The 25,063-nt window shown below is 37.8% G+C and overlaps 1 protein-coding gene across 2 annotated transcripts in view; it reads left to right on the top strand.

Moving 5' to 3' along the window:
* Nucleotides 1-25,063, top strand: part of LOC124167904 — a 177,453-nt gene that overhangs the window by 101,745 nt on the left and 50,645 nt on the right. The window contains exon 2 of one of the 2 annotated variants that reach the window (XM_046545972.1): nucleotides 21,987-22,113. In XM_046545972.1, coding sequence (XP_046401928.1) covers nucleotides 21,987-22,113 — 127 coding nt within the window. Of the gene's footprint in view, nucleotides 1-21,983; nucleotides 22,114-25,063 lie in introns of both variants that reach the window. The other variant, XM_046545971.1, reaches the window with a different exon arrangement.

Genomic DNA, 25,063 nt, shown 5'->3' with positions numbered 1-25,063 from the left:
GACCTATTAAATCATCTTTGTATCTCAATATTTGGGAACAGTACTAACTTCAGGATGGAAAATTAAAAATAGGAGAATATACAATTTTTTTTATTTTTTCCATACCACCGAAAACAGCTTTATACGGCCTTTTACATCGGGGTTATTAACATGTTAACAATTTAACGTGCAAAAACAACCATGCCCTAGATAGGGGAAACTTACCCCGGCTGGACTCGAACACGCGACCTCCTGTTTAGCAGGCGAGGACTATAACCCGCCATATCACAGTATTTTTACGTTATTAAATTTTAAGCTTTAGCAGGAACAAATTGACTTAGAATAGAAAAGAGCCATTATTTACTTATGAACAAGTTTAATCCATTTTCGGGTTAACTGCTGCGGGGAATAACGTTTTACCGCTAAAAGTTTTGACCCTCCGGTTGAGAATAAAACTGATATTCCAATGCAATCAATATTCTAATATTATGGGCACGAAGGCTTAAAAACAGACAATTCATGCGAGAAAAATATGCTTTCATATGTAAAGCAAACATACGGTAGTAAAATATTCTAATATTATGGGCACGAAGGCTTAAAAACAGACAATTCATGCGAGAAAAATATGCTTTCATATGTAAAGCAAACATACGGTAGTAAAATATTTTGAATCATATCCAAGGGAACACTGAGACATAGCAGCATTATTATTCTATGAATGAAAAAAATGAATGCCTTCACATAATACCCGCGCGCTGATGAGATATTGTCCAATCTCTGATTCTTTTTAATTTGACGCAATTAAGAATAAAGTAATCTTTGCGGCAAAAAATCTACATTTCACACTTTGGAGAGGCAAAAAATAAAATGGAGAAGTAGGAAAAAGTTGGACAACGGGTTCTCTATCACCATACGAAGATAATACAAAACGCTGATTCTAACGGTTGCATATTCTACAACTTTTACATGTTCCATAATTATATAAAGCCGATTCTAACGATTGATAACGATTTTAACGTGTTGCACTCGGTCGAGAGATTTTACCCGTTCCCACAACGCATTATTTGTAAACACGCTCCAAGCTATGTGAATCACTATTCCCGGGAGAAGAGCATAGTTTAGGTTGAATATACTAAACAATTTAATTTGACCAATTCACATTATATTGTCCAGGAACAGGAGAGAATTCGATGAGTAATAAACTCTAATGAGCCACGAATCTAAAGGCCATATTCACGGTGAATGATCATGCGAATGATCACGCTGAATGATAAAATGATCATTCACAGGATCATGCGAGCAAAATAGAACATGCTCTAACGAGCGTGATGCGCCCGCTCCCTGCGGGCTTCCCCCGCTCTTTTCAATGCAGGTCCACAGAGGGATAGGCGTGTTTCTAATTTTTAAATGTAGAAAAAAAGGCAGGGTCTTATGTACAAATTTAATTGGAATATTCATGCACAAATTGAGGTCGGAGGACCTCTTTAAACACAACATTGGAAATAATTACACTATCCTCTGTTTAACGCACATGATGACTTACGTATCAACAGGAGACTTGAATGTGAATCAACTGCATTTTGATAAAAGTTATTTAAAGAATGCGAGATATTGTTGCAAATGAACAAATGTATCAGTTTGTGCGCCGTTAACGTCAGGAATATTTACCGGTTTTTTTGTTTGTTTTTTTTGTTTCTTTTTTGTTTTATTTTTAATTATTTAAAAACCAATTTTAGGAAACAATAGCAATATCTAGGAAGTAAGATATGCCGTCGCATGTTCTCTGATAAATTCTGTGCATTTTGGTACCTCATTTGTAGAGTTTGGTTGCGTATAAGTTGCGAAAAAGGTATCTATACAGTAGAAATAATATAGAAGATTTTCACTGAATGACCATGCGCATGAAGGTTCATTCGCGAATTGTTCCGTCGTACACGGTGAATGGTCATGCGAATGAAATCATTTGCCGTGTATAGCGGCCTTATGACAATCTCACTCCCATTCAGTAAAGTCACCTCCATCCAGAAATTTCTCCAGTGTGATTCATCAAAGCCCTCAGTTATAATCGATCCGTATTCAGTTATCCAAGTCGGCCTTTCCATTGGCTCTCACCACGTTTTGAAAGACAGGATGTCAGACGAACGCTTGACGCGGCCACAGAGAAAATGGCTTAACCCCCCCTCAGGGAACCAAAGGGACGTTCGTGGTACACACATAATACGCTTTCGCTTTCCGAGAGAGAAAAAAAGCCCCCTGGGGGCGGAGCCCGAAGCAATCGACATCCAGCAGCCGAGGCGTTCCTAACATTTTCTTCCTTCCCCTCATCGTGACGCTCGAAATTTAGTCAAGGTCGATTGGATGGGCGTTGATTTTTGCCCCGACCGATCAGCGACGTAGAGTGTTACGTACGAAAAGCTTCGTTCTCTGAAGTCACAATCTCTCGCTTTCTCGTCAAGGTCGAGAGACCTGAGTTTACCTTTCATTGACCGCGCGAAAAAAAACGAAAGGTGAAGAAACTGCACAGGTGAAATCGATGATAAACACACGCGTGAGAATGAGGATCTGAGTTCCAGGTTTAAGTCACGTCCGTCTTTGCTCGCAGATCAATTAGTTGGACTAAATTCGATTTTACGTGGCGGATTGGATTTCTGCGTGAAATCACAATTTGGGAAGCGCCCCAGAGGAAAAAGAAGAGGGACATCAGGAAAAGAAGAAAGCTGGAAAAGAAGGCGTTCATGAACAGGAAAGAGCTGATGATAGGATCGATGTGTAAGAGTGTAAAAAATAGACTAATGAACAGTCTCACCTACGAAGTGTAGCTCTTTAATGTGCGGAAACGTGGACACTTTAGAAGGAGGACGAAAAAAGACGATGAATTTGAGGTGTGAGTGTGGAGAAGAAAAGAGAAGGTGAAGTGGACGGATAGGAAGAGGAACGACGAAGTGCTGGCCTTGGTGGGAGAGGAGAGGCAGCTTCTAGATGAGATACGGAGGCGACCATGGTTTCGACACTCCGTCATTTTTTCATAAATTAAAGTGTGGACATTGCCAATTGTTTACATTTTATCATGGAGCAATCTACAAGTTGTGAGGGCAGACAGGCCTGGGTGATTGGGAAAATGCTTCATTTAAACCTACATCTACATAATGCCCTGCGAGCCACTTCTAGGGTGTTTGGCAGCGGGTGATCAATCACCAGCATGCAAAGGATTCCCACATGCATACCACAAAGTCAAAAAAACGTTACGCATAATAACAAATTATACTTCCACATTATTCAAATGCAAAACTTACCAACTATTCATGAAGGCAATCTGCCGATAAAGTGATAACACCCAAAACATGGTGTTAAAAATACTAAGAAAATTCATAAACATGCATTAATGAATAAAGAAGTAAGTTGGCTACATTACAAGTCAACCAACCTATTAGTAAGTCCTAACGCTGCCGTTGTATTGCCTTAACGATCGTGGAAAAAACGACATCCCGAATCCATATGTTCTACCGTTTATCACGCTTAGGTACTTTATTTTCATGATCTGATCTACCGCAGTACGATGGCGTTCGTAAGTTATGGCTAACTTCGTCGGAAAATAAACTGCTCTTGTATGTATTATAGGTTTAGTCTAGTTTTCAGTTTCAAGGTCTGACCGAGATTCCCACTCGAGTTTATCTCATTGTCAGATATCAGTAACACTAACAAGACTATCATAACGACTTTTCACGTACCAGGGAGCTCAAACGTTGACCGGTGGAATACATTAGTAATAGTAATTAAATCACGAATATTACAACGTGATTCTCCGGTGGGCCAATAAATGTGCAGTCACTCACCTATCATTAAATTTGCTTATAAAAGTCACCACTCGCGACGCTGACAGCATAGTGATCCGAACTTCTCGGGGAAATAAACTTTAATTAGAGCTGTTAACCCAAAATTATATTAGTGATAACAAAATATAATGGTTTCACAATTTTTCTATGCCATTCCTCAAGAGCGCGCCTTTATCCCAAAAAAGGCATTTTTAAGTTTTGGCCGTGAGAAGTAATGAGATTGGACCGCAGCACTCTTATACACCTGTTGCACTCGGTCGAGAGATTTGACCCGTTCCCTCAGCGCTTCATTTTCACATCCGTTCCCAGTAACGTGAATCACGATACTCCAGGAGAAGATCATCATTTAGATTGCATATATTTAGCCGTTTAGTTTGACAAATCCGCACTGCAAGGAATTACAAGTAAGACAGCATGTTTTAGTGCCAATTAAACCCCTTACTGAATTTAAAAAAATCGGTAAAACCGTTTCGTGAGTAAGGGCAATTTGCTGGAAGAAAATAGGATAGCTTCATGATATTGTAATGAAAGTTATCCCAGCCACACGGCACGAAAGTTGAGCATTTCCTCCTTAAACCTGTGGAATCACTTCGTTTACGAAATGGTTACACAGGGAAACAGTGCATGCAAACAACCAAGGGAGTATACGACAATACGACACGCACTACGATTAGCAAAATAAAATATTGAACGAACGACCAACCTTCGCGTTGAAACACTGAGTGAGAGACCTTAAGTGCTAAACAAGTAATACATCACTTAAAAATATGCTATCGCTCAAGTAGTAGCAAAACGATCTCAGAAGAGTAAATCACATTTTAACACACTTGGGTTAAACGTAATTCCTCCTTGTACTTGAGTTCACCGTATATCGAGGTTTAACCTCAGTAGAAGGGGAAAACAGCATAGCAAAACCAGCATTTCGCAGTTCAGTTAGCGTATCACCACGCTTCCGTTGTCGCCTTCACGCGGTAGACCACAGTGTCACCGGCCTCTGTGACCTCGGGCGGAAAAAATCGGGCGTGGTTGGGTCAGGGGCAGGGCTGCAGCTTTTTGCGCGAATGCACCACTGTGTTCGCGACTGCTTTGCGGCATCCCTGGAGACCCCAATAATCCAATACATGTCGTTACTATGAAATCATTCTCTCGATTAATACAGCTCTATATTGAGCAGCTTTCATATTACCCATCCTTTGTTTCCCTTCTAAATTGGACTTCCCTTTGCAATTAAAAAAAGGCTACTCCCTTTCCTTATTTATATAATTCAGGAGGTGGTAGGGGAGACAATTTTAAGCATTTTTTGTCCTGTAAACATGGGGTCGCAACTCCTTAGTTACTGAGCTATGGCAACGCAAACATTGTGTTGAATTCACTTTGTAGATTTGTAGATACCATGAAAACGCTGGATAACGTTATGTGCAGCCATGGAAGGGATCTGAAACTTGTGCTAATTGTGCTTCACTCATTTGGTGCTATCCACAAAGAAATAGTAGCTTATTTTTACAATGGACTCCGAACAATTGTACACTTATCAACTTTAAAGGCGTACTTTTTTATGATAAAAGCTTTATTTTCAGAGAAAACATAAAAATATTCATAACTTATTATTAGGAAAATGTGTTTTAATAATTAAACATCATTCTTCAATCATTATTTGCAGGGATTATATGGAAACTTAAGTGATGTCATGGCCGTAATGCAGAATTCCTTAAATGGAGAGAGAGAGGTAATTTTCCCCAGTTACCGAGGCGATTAGCTACAACAATGGAAGCTTCTTCCCCCTTCCCTCCCCACCTTACATTCTTCTCTCTAACACTATTTTAGCATTTACCTAACTGTTAAGAACCGCATCCATCGACACCTTCAATCTCCTACGCGTCATGCTCAAGTTTTCACTCCTTGCCCACAATGTCTATAACTTCATCGTTCTATTTTTTCTTCGAGTGTATAGATTATTTTTAAAGGCAGTGATAAGGATTCATGAAGAAAATAACTGAAAAATTTAGTTTAGTTTTGTATTTCCTGAATTTTTGCCACTTTGATTTTGTATTTCCTGGATTTGACGGGGCCTTTTAACTGACAATGAGTGTGAATAAACACATACGAAATCGGTTTTTCATGATTCACAATCAGCTAGCTAGATCTCAAATAGACCCTTGGTAATGACCTGTACCTTAAGGAAGGAACGAATTTCCGTGATCCACAGCAGAGATGGAGTGACGTGCAGTGTGGGCATTATTCTCCTCTCAGAGGAAGGCAGCAAGGGTCCATACATTTTGTGCTTCATTTCCATCATTTAATTAGTGTTCGAATCCTGAGATAGATACTCCGCAGCCTACCAATATCTAATAACACCATTTTCTGCTATTCTTTTGTCGAAGCTAAGGTTCGTTTCGTTGGCTCTCCTTTTCCGAGAGCTCATCACACATGTCTAGAAGCGGCAAATGCTAAGTGCGAGATTACCTTAGTCCCTCTGGCTCAAATACTATTTTTTCGAAACAAATTACTTGATTACAACTCAGCCTATCACCTTGAAATGCTTAGGCTATTAGGATTATACGCAAGTCAGCATTTACCTGCATCTCAAATTTGAACATTTTACCTCAGTATTTTCGCATAAGGAGAATTGTCTTTTAATATTTAGGTAAGTGTTTAAAAACGTCTACTCTATAGACTCAGAAATTTTAAGATGACAACCTAGGTTTTAAACCTCACGAAGGGCCTTTTAATGTCTGCAAGTTACAAACGGGAAGTGCGAAATGGCCTTGAGAGAATGTATCTCTACTGCTCAATTGATATCTTTCCGGAAAAAATTACGTGCTTAAAACTTATACATTCGCCTTGAAATGCGCAGGCTATTAAGAAAAGGAAGAATTGTCCTATTATATACACGTAAATCTTCACAAACGTCTGCACTGTACACCATGAAATTTCAAGATGATAACTTACTTTATAAACCAGTTAGGAGGGTTCATTAATTACGTGAGGCGTTTAGGGGGTCAAGATGATTTTCACGCAATCTCATGCAGAGGTCCTGACAAGTATGACGTAATTTTTTGTCTGTGATTCTAAACTACGATATTAGCTATGATAAATAATATTATTAACTAATATTTAATAAAAATAATTTTTTTAAATAATCCAACCCAATGAAGCATAGATTAACATATTTACATTGAAAGTACGCATTTTGAACTATCTCTCAAGGTTAGAGGGAGGGGGTCGAGCCAAATCTCACGATACCTCACTAAGGGGGAGGTGGAGTCCAGAAATCGCCAAAATCACCTCACGTGATTAATGGAAGTCCCCTTACAAGTTAGAAAATGAAAATAAAATTTTAAAAATAATAAAATTGGCTTTTTCCAAAAACAGTATCATTCACTAAAAAGTAAAAGAAAAATAAGTTTTTCCTCACGCAGGGAATTAATCGTGAGTGCTGATTAAGCTTATTAATAAAGGGCGTGTAGGAGCCTGAAAGAAGAGTTAGGATTGACACGCAATGTTAAAATCTTAACCTAATCAGCAAACATGCTTAATTATCCGAGTGATGAAAAGCTCATTTTTAACTGTAAAGTGCATTCATTCTACTATTTTTGGAAAGAGCTTGTTTTTATCTTTATTTTCCTTTGAGTTTCTACTATTTAACGGTGAACAGTGGCGGATCCAGGATTAGGATAAAGAGGGGGGGGGGGCTACTTAGGGGGTAACCGCACAGCAGTAGTGAGGGGTCCGAAAAAAATGGCCATTCTACCTAGTGTAAATTGGATATCCAAGGCGGGACTATAGCCCCCTTACCCCATAGATCTGCCACTGGCGGTGAATAATGTAATCGATTAGAGCACAGCTTCAATCATAATCACATACGAGTATTCCCATATCTATGAAATGGGGACAAATAGAGGTTTAAAATGTTACGGTAATTGATCTGTCAGTTTTAGTTTTCAAATCTACGGTCAGGGGCACAAAACTTTAATCTTGAATATCTCAAAGCACACCTTCAATTACTTTTTGAATAAATTAAATTATATTTCCTTGGAGTGTCGCTATAGATAAACTTGCATAACATTTAAAAGCTCTAATTATTCCAATATCAAAAATATAAATAAAATATATATTTATATTATCGTTTGAGTGTTTTTTATTGTCTTTCATTCGATTTTATAATGTGTGTTACCCAACCTGGATTATATTTTTTATACGTATTAACATTAACAATAGCATACGTTTTTAAAAAATGCAAGCGAAAAGTTGTGATAAATATATTGTTTTATGTGTAGCAATTGCGTGCAAAGTTGATCTCACTTCGCTTTAAGAAGGGGCATATCCATTTTCCAAATAGCAGCTCGATAATTTTTTCGTCATAAGTCATGTGATACTATCGCAAGTTTATTTTTTGAATGGAAATACTTGTATGTCAATTTTTTTATATTTTTGGCTGGAGAATAGCTTTGGGGCTTCTCTCACCAACTATAAACTCAGAAAATTTGGGGGCGATGGCGATAGCGCAAGTGATACGTCATGTTAAAAAAGACCTGCCGAGCGGGAGTGATGCACCCCCTTAAACCTTCTTGCCCCGATCTGTCTCCTCCCTTCTCGTGAGAGAGAGAGAGACGCCCAAGAAGAGCGGAGCGTGCCAATCCGACTCGCACTGGATCCTCCTCCCGCCCCCAAACAAGACTGGTTTTGTGCACTCTTCCATAATCGCCGACGGGGAAACTGGGTGGCGGACGAAATAAAAGGGATTGGAAGGACGTTCCGTACCTCGACGGCGAAGGTCGTCCCCTCGGCCACCTCCCCAGCCTACGATCCGCCTCCGCCGTGCAGCCGAACCGACGTTTATGCGAGAGTTAAAAGGACTGTGCCACGAGCCGATCGTCAAGAAAGCACGCGGGTCCTTAAAATACTCAGCCCATTAAAACCAGGCACGGCAATAGAATAGACAAGTCTCAATTCTTTCGGTGCTACCGCGTCGGTTGTTTGTTGATGACAACGTTTCAAGCTCCGACAGCCCTGAGGATGAGCCCCGAGTCGGAGCTTGAAACGTTGGACATTAAGGAAAAATTAACCCGGTGGGAATCCCGAGAAGGGTTTACCCACATTGATTGATATTTTTTAGTAAGGGAGGTGGCTTAAGATTACGCAATCAAAAACAAATAATTTTAGCGGAAGTAATTAAATAAAAAGATTTGACATCATAGGCGACATCATTCGAGGTAAAAAGTAAAACATGAGTTGAGAGAATGAGGATAATTCAATTCTCATTTTTTTCTGTTCGAGATGTCCACAATAAGCACAACGCGACACAAACTTCAACATCATGAAAGGTGAAATTCAATACGGTTTTCGAATACACAATAGATTGACTGGCGAATTTAACATTGTAATAAGTCAAATTAATAAGGATTTTATAAGTTCATCTAATTATTACTGCATATCTTTCTCAAAAAGTGCCGAAAAACATTTCTCAGTTCCAAAATCTGACAACGAAGAGCATATAATTTAATAAAACTCAGACAATTAAAATTAAAATACCGTGAGAGATGATTACAAATATATATATTTCCTTCATGTTGTTTTCGTTGCTCAACAATTATGAGAGTTTATACTCATATCGTGGATAAACAAGGCCACTAGGAGAAAATTTACAGAACGTGCCGCAGCGAGCCAGTAACTATTACTTTCGTGTTTCATGAATTATAAACGAAGAATTTAAGAATTCTTATCGTATAGATAGGTCTCAAAAGAGTTGGGATGGTGATACGAGTCTTTAACAGGCACACAAGTTTTCATGAACAAAAATAAACCATATTATTGACCCGAAATTCAATACTCTATGAATAGCCACGCTGATTTTCGCAAAGCGTTACTGGCGATCAGCGGGTGCGAAGTGACTTTGGCAAAATGGGCCATTATTCCAGAAGAATGTCGTGAAAATCCACCAGTTTAAATAGAGGGTTGAAATGCGCATTCAGAACCTTAATGACGGCTGTTTCCTTTCAAGAGGGCAATACAGAGTATTCCCACTGTTCTATAAAGCATAGAATCTGTACCTCAAATTTCGATTCACGAATGACGTTCTTGAATCGACAGTGATGATTTCAAAAATGAAAAAAGAATTTGATTTATGAGAATTACACATTTTAAATCTTGCCCAGAGTGGGTTTGGCGAGAGATAATCAACCCCAACGAAGGTCATATCTCTACATTTGTCGAGATATTAGACCCCTGAAGATGCTGCTGAGGAATGTGAGGATTGTAAAATTTTGAGTCATTATCTCAGAGGCAGTAACATATTATCACCCCCCAAAGAGTTTAATCCATTGTCATTTTTGTTGCCTTTACTGCAAGTTCTTTCATTAGTTAAAGGAAAGTTGAAAGTATAAAAAGCTTAAAATATTCTGTTTCATTTCATCTAATCGCTGTGTGTGACCTAATAATCTACCCCGATAGAGGAGCTGATTGGCTAGGTATGCCTTCATGACTTTGTAGTCCTCTGAAAAGATTATAATTGCCATTTTGAAGAACACACAACGTTGACCAAAACAAAATTGGAAAATTAGAATACGGGGTTCTAAAAATAAATCTGGCATTTGGTATGCCTGTTCATGAGACTCATTAAAGCAATAAAATGGTGACAACTCACTTCGAATCCTAATAAACGATCCAACAGTCAATTCTTATAACTGTAGGAAAAAACACATTAATAATGAAACTAGCGTTCCAGTATCAAAACTTATAATTAAAATTTATATTCATACATTATATGGCAATACACGGCTAAAATAGCGCTAAACAACATATTATCACAACAGCAAAAGCGTACTTTTTTTAAAAATGCACGCGAAAAGCTTGGATAAAAATCTTATTTTGAACGTAGTAATTGCGTGGGAAGTTGATATCGCTTCACTTTAACAAGGGGCCATACACATTTACCAATTGGCAGTTCGATCATGTTTTTGCCATGGTTCCTGTGAACCTACCGTAAGTTTCCTGCATGTATATAAAAGCAATGACTGAAACCCAGTGTAACCAGTCCTGCAGTAAAGATGTCAAGAATTCCTCAACTGTCAGCGTCGCATTCGCCTTGTGCTTTCCCCAACAGACCAAAACTTGCGTGACCAACCTGTTTTCCTCAATGCATGAAAATAAAACCTGTCATGACCTCGGAAAAGCAAGGAATGTGACATCTCCCACGACTAGAAGACTCGCACCAGACACCCCGCAGTTCCCGACCTATGCGTGTACTTGCGTTAATTTTGGGATTAACTAAGATATAAATTAACCAAAAGAAGGCATTTTTCTGGTGAATTGAAACTATTTATTTGATTTAAGACCCGATTTTCGGCATTTTTACCTTAATATCATCGCATCCATCATGAATCTCTTGATATCAAGATCATAAATAGTAATGGACCTTAACGAAATCTGAACCAGCCGAGTAGAATAGCACAACATTTCTGCTAAATGTCAAGTTTATTATGTTTTGCACAACTGGTTTTCACGATGTCTGTTAGCAGGTATCAGTAAATGACGCGAATTTATCGGAAGCAGTCGTACGCAAAATTAAAATGTGGGTATTTACGCGTGCATATTTCATAACTTACCTATAGCAAATGTTTATCTGTATCTCAAACACTAAAAGGTTCTAATCAATCCATATCATTTGTTATTACATTTTCAAAAGAAACTTTTGTTGAAAATTTACTTTCGTTTTCGAATTGAATATAAATTTTGTTAGTCTATATTCTGCTCCAATGTCACTGCAGTATCCTGAATTTGACCCAATCAACAGGCAAATGTCGTGGGAAAAAAAGCTTTGCATAGAAATTGACACTAAATTTTGCGTAAAATAAGATGAAGCAATAAAAAATTGTATTATCACACGGTATGAAAAAATGCCGATTGCGACGGAGAGATTCACTCCCTTGATAACAATATGTTTTTCCCTAAGTTTCCGCGCAATCAATTGGCAGATATTCTCCAATTCGTCCAACTACATCGCCCTTCGGGCCATTCAAGAGGCAACTTCGGAAAGCAATCTTTTCCTAAATATTTATTTTTTATTCTTATTTTATTTTTTTTATTGTTTATATTTTTCTTTAATCTGCAGATTTTAAGTCTAATGCTCAATGTAAAGGCCGAATCAGCAGTTTATGAATGATGAAATTAATTAATTAATTTATTTATTTATTAGTAAATTCTTAGAATTGTCTACTCACCATATGTACCAAGAAAATTTCAAAACATTAACAAAAGTATTATGCTATTCATATGGCACGAAAAATTCCTGTCCCGCTAATTTCTATTAGTTTACAAAGTTACCCCGCAAAGCAGATATTTTATCGAGGGGGAAAAAACCTCATCCTTCCGCCAAATCTAGGGGGACACATCGTTGTGTACGCAGACGGTTTATTTTTCGATTCGAGTGAGTCACTCTCGCGGGGCGAAAGAGCGGTGGCAAGACGAGTGGGAGGTAGGCGAAGCAAAAGAAGGAGGGAAAGGTACAAAAAGCCGGGCTCGCATACATATAGGCTGGCTGCCTACCGCCTGCGTTGAGAGGGGGGGACAGTGGTGCAATGAGACGGAATGGATTATACGAGAGTCGAGCGTCTCTCTTCTTGGCCGGCTTAGAGAGTGAATTGGCTTCATGTCAAGGAGAGAGTATCGGAGACAGGAGGGAGGGGGAAAAGGGGTGTCTCAAGGCGGAGGGGTGGGGGGAAGATTCAGAGAGCCAGGCTTTCCCAACCCTCAAAACTGGCACTGGAGTCGGACAAACAAGAAACGATTTCCGGAAACAAATTTCGCACGCTCGATTTGCAGTTCGATTTTCTGATTCCTTGATTTTCGCGAGCTCATTATTGCTTGCAGTTTTTCAGTGAGGTAGTAAGGCCCAAAAACCAACCAAAATCGTAGAAAATCTTAACCAACGCCACGAATATTTAGAAATCGCGTAAATGACGCAAACATATATGAAGCCACGAACATTTTTACTTACAAAAATCCAAGAGCCCTACTCATTATCACACTACATTTTTTAATGCCGATCTACATTGAAGGACCCCATAAACATAATACAGTAAACCTAGCCTCATTTTATATATGATTGTGAAGAAATAAAAGCAGGTGAGAAGCGCAATTAAGTTTAATTAATTTCTTCATTTTATATAAGTTTGTGAAGAAATAAAAGCAAATGAGAAGTGCAATTAAGTTCAAATAATTGCCAATTTATAGTGACAGCATACATGGTTAGAGCTTGAATATGATACTTAGCGTCATTATGCACAGCACGTATAAATAAGGAAGGTTGATCAGTAAATGGTAGTAATTTTAATTTTCTCATGAAGGAAATAAGACCATCACAGATACCGTAACCAATGAGCCATTGAAGTCTTGGAGCCATTTATTGTAGACAGAATTGGACCCTGACCAAAACCCAGGCTCCTGGCACTTCGACAGTTCGACAAACGACAATATCCGGGAACAAATCTCGTAAAATTGACCCCCATACCTACCAAAACTGTGAAAATTTTACCCATCATTGTGTTAAATTTCTCAATGTGGATCTGCAAATCTCCCATTAGCATAATTCAGTAAATATGAAATGAATAGCAGAATTTCATGGAAAAAAAAGCCTGAATCTTTGTACGTTATATTTACTGTAATCAATTTTGCTGAAGAGTTTTGATTAGCCATTGAAAATGTAGATTTATTGTTATTATGTAAAGCACGAAAATATATAAAATGTGGAATAGCAAGCCCCTATTATGGCTTAGTCATTTCAATTATCCCACGAAAGAAATCACTTCAAGACCTCGAAATTATGGAGTCGAGTATTGAAGGCACTACTGGAGACAGTAGTTAGGGTAGAGGAAAGGGATATAAGGGGGGCTGAAGGCGAAGGGGAAGGAGGAAGAGATAGGAGTCAGGCTTTCCCCAACCCTCACAGGAATCGGACAAATGATAATTTCCGGAAAAAATCCCACACACTTATTCTCTCTGAAAAAATCTCATTATTAAGTGGGTAGGTTTGAAGTTGCACAATTCAAAATAAATATTCATATCACATGCCAACAAAAAATGTTTTACAACATAGATGGCATACGTCAGGTTTTAAAAACAATATTATGATAGAGAGAATGTGAATAAATCGATCGGTCATAATTTTCAAGTTGAAGATTTTCACGTCTAATTAAGCCGGCCGTGCGACCATATTCATAAAACTAACGGATTTCTTAAATGGTGCGCAAGATCACTTTAGTTGGCCACACCAAATATTCGCGAGCTCATAATTGCTTGCAGTTTTTCAGAGAGGTAGTAAGACCCAAACTAATCGTACTAAGTCGTAATAAGTTGACTTTCCATATGAAGGAAACAAAACAAACGCGAAAAGCCTTTTCAATACGACCTCGTAATTATGGATCCTTATTGTAGACGGAGGCAAAAGTGTACGAGAGTGGTGGCTAAGGGCGGAGGGGAGGAGGAAGCAGGGATATCACCAGCCAGTTAGGCTTCTCCAACTCCTTCTGGCACTGGAGTCGGACAAGTGAAAATTTCCAGAAACTTATCCCACACGCTTACCCCAGAATCTATACAGGGTGTCCCATTTATCTTGACCACCCGAAATAACTTTTTTTCCAGATGCAAATTCAATAATGTGTCAAGCAAATGTTCATTAGCCGTCAGGGGGACATTAATCAGCATGATTGCCTTCCTTGTAGCTTTGTTATTTACAAAGATATGAACAGCGGTATGTCTTTTTTAAATGGCACCCTATATTTTTTATTCGGCAATTCATTTCCTCTCCTATAACTCCTCCTGTTCATATCTTTGTAAATAACAAAGCTACAAGAAAGGCAATCATGCTTATTAATGTTCCCCTGACGGCTAATGAACATTCGCTTGACACATTTTTGAATTTGCATCTGGACAAAAAGTTATTTCGGGTGGTCAAGATAAATGGGTCACCCTGCATACGTAGTGCATGCGTATATTTTTCTCAACCTTCATCTTTTCATTGACGAACTGTATTTAAGTTCACTTTCAAATCACTTACTCTGGCTTCAACGAACTCAAGTCCATGATGAATTTTTTCAGAACCCTTGTACGTTTTTTTCAATTGCCAATTTTTATGGAAAGTATTTTTTTAAGTACTTTATGATGTAGACATAGCGAAACGTTGCATTGAAAAATATGAAATAATAGGCTTTCACTGTAAGCCACGATAGTTTCAATTTTCTCATTAAGGAAAAGACCCCAACAGAGGCACTATTAAGTAAGACTAATAAGTTTCAAGTCACTATATAAACGTCAGGACCTCGAAGATTTCATAAAATACCGTTCAAGAAGTTGAGATGATTCGAATTTAAGATGTGGCGCTCGTGAAACTTTCGGTCGTGAAGCTGAAAAGTAGGTCATGACTGAATGTAGGCCTAGATATCGCTTCAATAGGAATTCTTAGCCCTTGTTCGTAGTCTTTTTCTGGGGTTTATTCACACTCTAGAAAGAGCTTAGATCGAAAAGGAGTCACAGTCACATTTCAGCCCTTCATAGCTCACGTTTCCTTGGGATCGATTACTGCTAGTTCCCGGCAGGGAATGCGTTCTGTCCTAGAATCTATCCAATAACGTATTGAAATAACCATTTCACTAAAATTATGTGCGTGTGTTTAAGTGATAATAAGGCCTCATACATAAAATTAAGAAAAAATAATAAAATTTTAGTAAAATACTCGTATTTTATTTTTATCGAATCCGGTATTTTAAGACCACAAATGACAGTAGAGCCCTCCACCGGGTTTATGGCAAGGTTATGGGAATCATGGTGAATAAAGTTCCACTATGACTTCTATTATCTTCGCAAATAAATGCAGTTGATTCCTGAGGATAGCAAATACCTAAGGTACCTATTATTAATATCACTCTTGAAATCAGAGATACATACGGGCAATAATTTTTAAGGGAGAACTTTCAGAGAGCGTAGAGGATATAGAATAACAAAGGTATATGAGAGTGTATAGAATTAGGGGCTAAATTAGCTATCGGTACTCTGAGTAATATATCATATTTTAAATAAATTCTTCAGTCTTCCTCATTGAGGGCTTCTGTCAAATAAAAATACGCCGCGATAACCACAAGTGACGCTTGGTAAAATATGCTTAACTATTAACTACAGCAAACATCGTTCGCACTTGCAAGTGGATTCCATGGATTTGCGATGGGACGACTGTTTCATAATCCGCAGTCGCTGGCACTTGGATAATGGAATGGAATTATTATTATGGAATGGAATAATTAATTAATTTTATAATATATTATTAATTGTATTCTTATATTATTAATCATTTTTAATATTTATTACATATTACAATAAATGGGATGGATTATGGAATAACCGCGTCGCTACGAAGTTGGGATACACAATTGAAACTCCAGACTCATTTGGCATTCGTCTGCTTTCATACGGCAATAATTACATCGGAGTGCATCCACACAATATTTCTGCTCTTTCAATGCAGGCTAGAATCAAATCATTTTCATGTCCAGCTCATAAAGGCGCATATGCCATCTTGGCCTGTGAAAAAGCGCTCCAGAAATCACTTTCTTTCCCAAGAAGCACCATTAGCGCCGAAGAGAGAGAGAATTATGAAGGGTCAAGAATCCATAACCTTGCCTTTCCTACCTCGTAAAGTGTAACTGCCCGTCCAGCCGCAAGCACGCCACTAGTGGTGAAACACAGAAGAACACTCCCGCGCAAATGGTCGAGTCCTCGAGGGGAAATGATCTCCCAAATGCAAGTTGAGACCAGACCCGATGACTGAATAAACGTAGTCACTCCGAAGATTTTCACCACAGGCAGGAAACGGCATGAAATCGGGGTTGAAAAGAGATGTGAATAACTACTAGTGATGTTGTATCGTAATCTTCCGTTCAGGTCGAAGTTCCTTCACGCTTGGTGGAATCCCAGCGATACTATCGTCGACTTATGACAAAAAACGCGGCGAAAACCTGAAATATGTAGACAATTTCGAACTATTAGCAATTTCCCCACGCATCTCTCTTCTGATGAATGTTTACTTTCCGTTGCCAGGCAATAAACGGGAACCACGTCCATTTCAATCATGCGGTTCTTTAATTTTGGGATATGAGAACTTTATTTGAGGAGAGAAACCATACTCTAAACAACTTGACTTAAGTTTGCGTTGCTATGGAGTTGAAAAATTCTTTTTATTTTATTTATTTATTCCAATACCACCGGTTTTTGAGAACTTTACTTGAGGTCATAAGCCTTACCCCCAACAACTTAAATTAACTTGGCGTTGCTATGGTGTTGAAAACTTATTTTTACTCATTTCTTCACTTATTTTTCCCATACCAACGAAAACAGCACATACCTATTGAACATTTACATCGGATTTATCAGCAAATTAATAATTTTACGTCCATAATTACCATGTGCTGGGTCTTAATCCCGTCGCCACCGAGGCCGGCAAAAAAAGAAGGGGGCACTCTGATTTGAACCGGGGACCTCTCGGTCTGCAGTCGAATGCAGGCTTACCACTAAGCTATACCCCCGATGATATAAAAGAGGATTTTGCATATAATTAAAGCAGGACAAGTACTCAAATTAGGATTGCAATTAGTTTATAAAAGCTAACATTTCTCTGGAAATTAACCATAAGCACCAGTAGCAAGAAAGATAGTTTTGTCTATCGAGAGAAATGAAAACTATATTATGCCCTCTACAATCATGGCTGATGCGCGATTTGTGCTCTACTTGAAGGAATATTTCGCTACTTGGGCTAGTTCAGGTAAATTCAAGATACGCCAATTTGGTAAGAACGGGGCTTTACACCCCACACGAAATGCAGCCGTAAACCAACAGTTTTCTTACAGGGAAAAGTATCAAACATAGTAATGACAACGATTTCCATCCCAGGAAATGAGAAATAATTTGTAAACATCACAAATATAATTTAATAAATCGACCTAGGTATAGACAATCCGGTTTCTTCTCTTCGTCTCACTTTTAACACAGCAAATATGGCACTAACTGTAACGGTGGTCTCAGTGAAATTAGCTATGAAGCGCAAAAACATTTTTAGCCATTTTCCGGAAAAATGCTCTTCTTTACAAATTGCACAAATTTAAAAAAATTTTGAGAATATTTTTAGCTTTTAATTAAATGATAAGAGAATTTAATTATTCTTTACCAACTTATGACACAGCCTTTGGATAGAGTCACATATTATTCCATATATTTCATGACGTGTTGTGAAGGTAAAATATTTTGGGATGAATGCTTTAAACGCACAGTAAAGTGTACAATTTACATCCTGCCGTAAGAGTGTCAACAGCAGTTAATTTTATAAGAATGTATGTCTATATGGATACAACTGGATACTCTCAAGCAGCTGTGACCTTTAATAACTTTTATCGATCACAAACTCTGCCAAATGATCACAATTTCGCCAGTGAAATTACACCTCCAGCTGGGCCTTACGTAGTAGTCATAAAATTTATCACTACACGTTCAATAAAACTTCTATCTAAGGCATAATCTTAGTTATAACACTTTAGTTCTTATAAACGGTATTAAATACAAAGTCTTGTTACTATAGCCAATTAAGTCGTATTAATGGCATTTGTATGAAAACAATTTAGATGGTATGGTACAGTATTGCATTGCTGTAGTAAACTCGTCATCATTAAGTAATTCTCAGGCATTTTTCACCAGCATTTTCTCATGAGAAAGAACAGATTTAACAAACTTTTACATGGTATTTAAGGTAAAAAGCTCATAACCACGTTGAATCGTGTTGGCTGTTAAGCGTAGATTTAAACATACGCTTAACGTGGAAACAAAGGCTTATTAAATATAATTTCTCGTATTAGAAATGAGAGAAAAAGAAGTAATCGAGAAAAATATTCGATTTTTATTGTACTCTATTTAAGAATCATCATTTTCATCCAACATCTAGCTTTGATTCCAAAAATAGAGATGTTATGAGAGTGACAGCTCCTACATGATATTTTTTCCTCGCACTTTTCTCCGATTGTAATGGTCGCAGGTGAGTATGACTACCAATGGCAACAGGTATGACTAAGTGAGAGTCAGATCGTGCACGGCTGAGCGTCAACAACGCCTAATAAATGGTAGGTGAAAGTAGGTCGGCAAGTCATGCCTAACGTTGATGCATTATGCGCCGATAAGAGTCGCAACCACATGTAAGGATCTATCGCTTCGCAGACTGGATCGACACCAAATTCTCACTCCAAGGACAATTTTAATTCGACTATTTCCGAAAATCCGACATTCTTTAAATCGCTCTAAAGGCCTGGTTACACGGTACATTAACATGTACGAGTTAATGTCTGTTTGCATGAATGATGATTTTTGTGGACTGGAGCGGAACATGTACGAATGTATGAACCATAGAGTTTATATTACTATTTACAGTATATCATTTATGGTATGAACCAAATTAGAACAGGTTCTATTTTTTGTTCATGCGTTCGCGCAAGTTGGGATGTTACATCTTCGCTTTCACTCACGCGTTCGTACATTTCAGGCATTAAATCGTGCATGTTAATGTATCGTGTAACCAGGCTTTCAGGATTTTACCACTGCAATTATCAATGCAAAAGTTATTTTTTCCTCTCATTGAAGAGAAAAGGAGAAGGTATTAACCTCATTTAAAATTAATCTCCAAAACATGCCCCATTTTTCAAATATGTCTCACAGAAAACATTCCTCCGTTGATATTTTAGCAAAGTAATTAAGGTTTCCGGTTCCGATTTTTGAAGCCATATATTTACATATTTATTTCTGGCTATAACTTTTTATTCATAATATTTCATGCCATAATTTTTTATATGAATATACAAGAATTATAAGTGCCGAGAGGGATTCGAGAAAAATAAATAACCCTATTGATAAATTGACTATAGCAAAATGTTTAACTTTTCATAATTAAACAATACGCCATATGTAATACCTACAGTGGCGTCAATATAAACACATATTCAGTAAAAAGTTCTTCTTTACCGGTAATTTATCGGGGTGATGAAAACAGTCCTTCATGGTGTAGGTTCTTTCTTAAACGGAAGATTTTTACCGCACCACGATTAGGTGGATTAGAAATCTAATCTTCTCCCTCGCCAATCATTAAATATGACCTTTACGTTTTCTTTCCTTCCCTGGAACGCCTTAGCTTAGCGAAAGAGATGATATCTAACTTCTACACTATTTTCGTTAGAGTAGCGAACCCGATATTACCTTTTATCTACTTGGTCATTTACCCCAATTATTGACATTTCGTCCAATAATTTTTGAAAACGCTTTTACCTGTTGGATTTTTCACAGAATAAATCAATAAATGTTGTCACTCGTATGCAAAATTTATGTTTTAAAATGAAAAAACTAAACTAAACAGCGTGAAATATATAAGTACTCCAAATAATCAACACTATTCAATGAGGAACCACAATTGTCTCCTACTTAAGGTAATTAAGAATGGTTACGCCATCTGATAAAAGTATTTTATTGTTTGAAGTCTGTGATACTATAAGAATCCAATTAATTATTGCAGTAATGAAAGAGTCCCACAGAAAATAAGAATACATCATTAAAAGGAAATACATAATCCTTCCATATAGTAGCAGACTTTTCTCCATACTCGTAGTGTTTACATTTTTTGTTGTATTTCTCAATATCGAAGAAAAAAGTAATCCATAACGGTTTCAGTTGCCTAACCTCACTTCATCTTCAATATCCATCTCATTCTGAAGCTATCTTGCTGATTTAAATGATGAAATGCGAAGTAGAATAAAAATATTATTATAGAACATTCTAGTAAGTTTAATACTCATCAGACCACACGTGAAACATGTAATGGAACATGGAGGCACAAGTAGTAACCCTAACAGAATGATTCTTGAAGATATCAGATGATGTCCAAGGTTTATAATATCAATATCATGTGATTATATTTCCAAATCTTCCACGTATATTTAGGGGATACTTGAAAATCAATCACTTCACTGTTCACAGATGAATACTTAAGGTCATTTGCATACAAATTGCTATTGCTTACAGATTATTCCATTTTAATAAACAAGAAGAGAAAAACTCTGGGATTGGAATATACCTGAAACACGGATACCGGATAATAATATCATTTTCACCGGAGAAAACAATGTTTTTGTCCTTGGGCGTAGGTTCAAGCTAGAACATATTTGGGCTCACCTCGATTAATTCACTCTTTAGGAAAATATCGTCCTCAATTTCATATTTTCAATATCACCATTGGTAAAATTCAGCCAATTGACGTTTACAGAAGAGATGATTACTAATTCTGGGAATATATGATTTCCACTTATGAATATTCAAATTTGCGCTCTGGGCATTATTGCATGAATTAATCGTATTGATACTAATTAACGTTTCATAGTAACGGATGTAATACTCAAAAATTAATTGAGTTTATACACAATTATTTTAAGCAAAATTTAATTATTAACAAGCATAATCAACAAAAAAAAACTGGTCATAAGCGGATATTTACTCCTCTTACATGATATGGTTTCCAAAACCACGGCAGAACTAGGAAAAAGTATTTATTTATAATTCTATGGACAGTCTATGGAAAAAAAGTCTATGAACAGTGGCGATTACTTGAATTTAAAACTTAAGCCTCATTCACTACAAGTTTACTTGACTGCATTTGCCATTTGTTGAAATATCAAGACGAGTGTCTCTTGGTTCAAAACAGCATAGTATGGCTCAAATCGACTTAAGATTGTCATTAGGCGAGAAAAGGTAAAATTTACCTAGAAATTAACCAGTACCAAGGAAGGTAGCATTGTCTACAGAGAGAAAAACAAAAGGTTAATCCCTCAAACAGTGATTCCACGATTGATGCGCGGTGTGTGCTATGATTAAAGGAATATTCCATTAAAACATGTGGTTCATACTGTTTCAAGTTATGCTAACTCAAGCTGTGGGGAACGAGACTCTACTCAGGGTGATTGTGGAAAGGAGTAGATCTAAAATTACATTAAAAAAAAAGATTTTTAAGAAAAAATATTTCAAAAAATGTGATTATTAACGGTAATTACATCACTTTTACCAGACCAATGATCATCACTGATGTTTAATTTTTGACCTTTTCAGCAGGAGCAGAAGCGGCGGATGACCACATGGGTCCATCCAGCGAGGGAGACACCGCGCCAGAACCAACCCTAGTGGCAGCAGGAGGAACTGAACATGCCCAGTATCACTCACACATCCCACCAGGATTCAGGTGAGCACCGAAAGCTATATTATAACAAACTCACCTTATTCCTAATATTTTGGACAAGTATCACTCGCTTTATACTAGGTTAGCACTCGAGCTCCTAAAAAAAACCTCAGCAGCCAGGACATAAAAATGTAATTCCATGGATGGAAGGGACGCTTTGAAGTCAAATTTGTGTGGAAAAATTGGCAGCAAATAGAAAAATTCCTAAAGAGAATATGCCTCTCTCTTTGTCTCGAGATGACTAAGATTATGCCTCTATTTATCGTATATTTTCGGCAATTCCGAAGAGTTTGTCGAAAACTCAGGATTGTAAAAAGCAATGCCAATCAAGCCAGAGGACACAAACCTTTTTCTATATAGCAAATGAACAACAAAACAATACACCCACAACAGAACACGTGGGGGATCGGGTTGGTGTAGTGGCTAGAGTGCTGGCTTCCCACCCGGCAGAGAATTTTCAGAGACTGCTCAATCCCTGCTTGAATGTTGTGTGGAGGACATTTCAAGCGCAACACTCCGTTCTTCGGATGGGACGTTAAGCCGTGGTCCCCTTAGCACCTTTCGTTAAGAGCAGGCTAGCGCCGACGCCGGGTTTCTCTCCACCCTTCCTTCCACACCCTTCCCTCATGGCGTAAATGACCTCAGCTGTCGGTCGCCTCCTCCAAATACCATACCACCAACAGAACACGTGCGCCATTTTCAAATTAATCAATGTTAACTGGCTGAACAATAGTTCTGGTTTTTGGTCAAGAGTAAAGGAGAATATCACATGCTGTACATATAGATTGTTGTTCAGTTCAATTGTTCACACATTGTTGATCAGTGATTTCTGTGCCAACATTCCAACTACGCACATAAGAATTCACGTAAGACAGGTAGAATGAATGAAGTTTGAAATTTGTTGGTACAAATGATTTTGAGCATAATCAGCTGAAATCTGCGTTCCAACTTGTAATGCCAAATGGAGTATCCGGCCAGATGGAATAGACAGGTCATCAACCCCTGCGTTAACGAGTGTTGTTCAGCCGGATGGAAGTTTCGCTGAGTTACCTTACAACCTAGACTTCCACAAACTTATTTTTATCTTCTTCATTGAGTCCTTGATTATTTTCTTCCTTTAATTGATTTTACCTCAATAATATGTTAAGCCAATAATACACTGACTAAATTAGTAGTGAGTTAGTCAAAAGTTTAAGAGACTTACCCAAATTTGGAATTATAGCACGTAGGATCAATCCAATACAATCCACGTTGGAGATTGGAGTTTTTTCACATCCAGCGTATCTCTGCGAGAAAAAAAGACAAGTGACGAAGCACTATGAACTCTTACGCAATTTTTCCTTATATTAATAAGAAACCGTACTCAACAAAAATTTTATCGCTTTCAGAGGCATAAGATGCGATATTTGAATTTGTCTAATTTTTCTTTTATGCTTCTTAATAGACATCTCACCACATTGTGACCCTTGAAAGGAATGAGGAATACCAATTTGCACAGGTTTAAAATACTTTATTATTACAGTGAATTATTTACAACTATTATACTTAGGGTGATCCCACTGATTTTATCTCCTGATATTTATATACATCAATTTAATAGATTATAAAATATAAATATTTTCAAAAATCTTTTGTTTTGTGAGGTATCTGCAACATTTTTAAGACCGATTCTATCCCTTTTCAGAACTCTGTTTTTTAATTCTTGATTTTTAGTAAAAAAAGAATTATAGACGCCAATCTGTAGATGGAAATACTTATATTCCGCAGTATCCCTAACTTATTGTCCTACTACTCCTTGCCCATTGCTGTAAAACTGAAATACGCTATTTTTTAAGACTTACAAGACTTTAAGACTCACTGCAATGCTGACGAGGAAATTAATAAAGGAGATTTAGGTGGAGTGATGCGTTGAAACTACAGAAAATTACCCTTAAAAGGAGATGTAAGCCAACCCGGGAGAACTGTAATGTTGAAACAACAAGTAAAAACTTCGTACACTTCCACCGGATTATTAAATGCAAGATCTGGTTTCGCCGGATGGTTGAGGTACTACAGATGATGTCAACTGTTCGACGAAACTATGGTCGCATAATAAATCATCCTATTGAAGTTAACCAAGTTTTTTCTGTCTGATTATCGAAATTAATAATGTTGATTTGTGTCTTGTAGTGTAGGTCTTGAAGAATTAAATGCCTAATTTTTGGCCAACGTTCCGGTATATTTTTATACCTTCTTCAGGGCTTTTTTGCAATGAATATGATTTGTTCATACATAATTAACAAATAATATTTAAGAATTACTCTACAAGACACTAATTAACGTTAAAAATTGAGGTCAAAAGAAAGAAAAAAAGAAAAAAATAATGTTTAATAACCGACTACCCTTATCTTACCTAATAAATATAGCCTATAATTAATATAGGTAGTGGATAGATAAGAATAAAGTCGCAATAAAGGAATATGAGAAGCACCAAGCGCCTCTGAACTCCACGATCGGCGCCATGAAGTCCGCAGATAGAAGAACAACCATGCAGGCGGGGTTATACCGACTGCATTACTCTCACAAGCTAGTGATCGGGTCTCGATCCAAAAATGGGGTGACATGCCACCGAAGCAACACAATCCCAGTGCGGCGCCATGACCTCACCCCTGACGCCTTGTGCACGACGCCCAACGCCTGCTTTCCGCCTGCCTTCCTTTCTCATGCCATGCGGTGGCATTTCCCTCGGCTGGGTCCTCGTCTTCCCCAATAATATGCCCCGACACGAACTCTTGCGCCATCCCAGCCCCGTAAGGGGGTGCTCAACGGTGATTCTCCTCCCTCTACCCTTTCTCAGCCAGCAGCAGCCCCTTCCCCTTGAGAGCACCTTATCCATCCCCTCGAAAAAGACGACCAACTCAACCCTTTTACGTGAGAGTGTACACGGGGGAGGGTTACGGACAGTGTTGCCAAT

Source organism: Ischnura elegans, chromosome 11, assembly GCF_921293095.1.
Source record: "Ischnura elegans chromosome 11, ioIscEleg1.1, whole genome shotgun sequence".
In the NCBI taxonomy this organism is placed as follows: Eukaryota; Metazoa; Arthropoda; class Insecta; order Odonata; family Coenagrionidae; genus Ischnura; species Ischnura elegans.
Note: the sequence above shows the minus strand (reverse complement) of the source record. Positions and strands in the feature narration are given on the sequence as shown.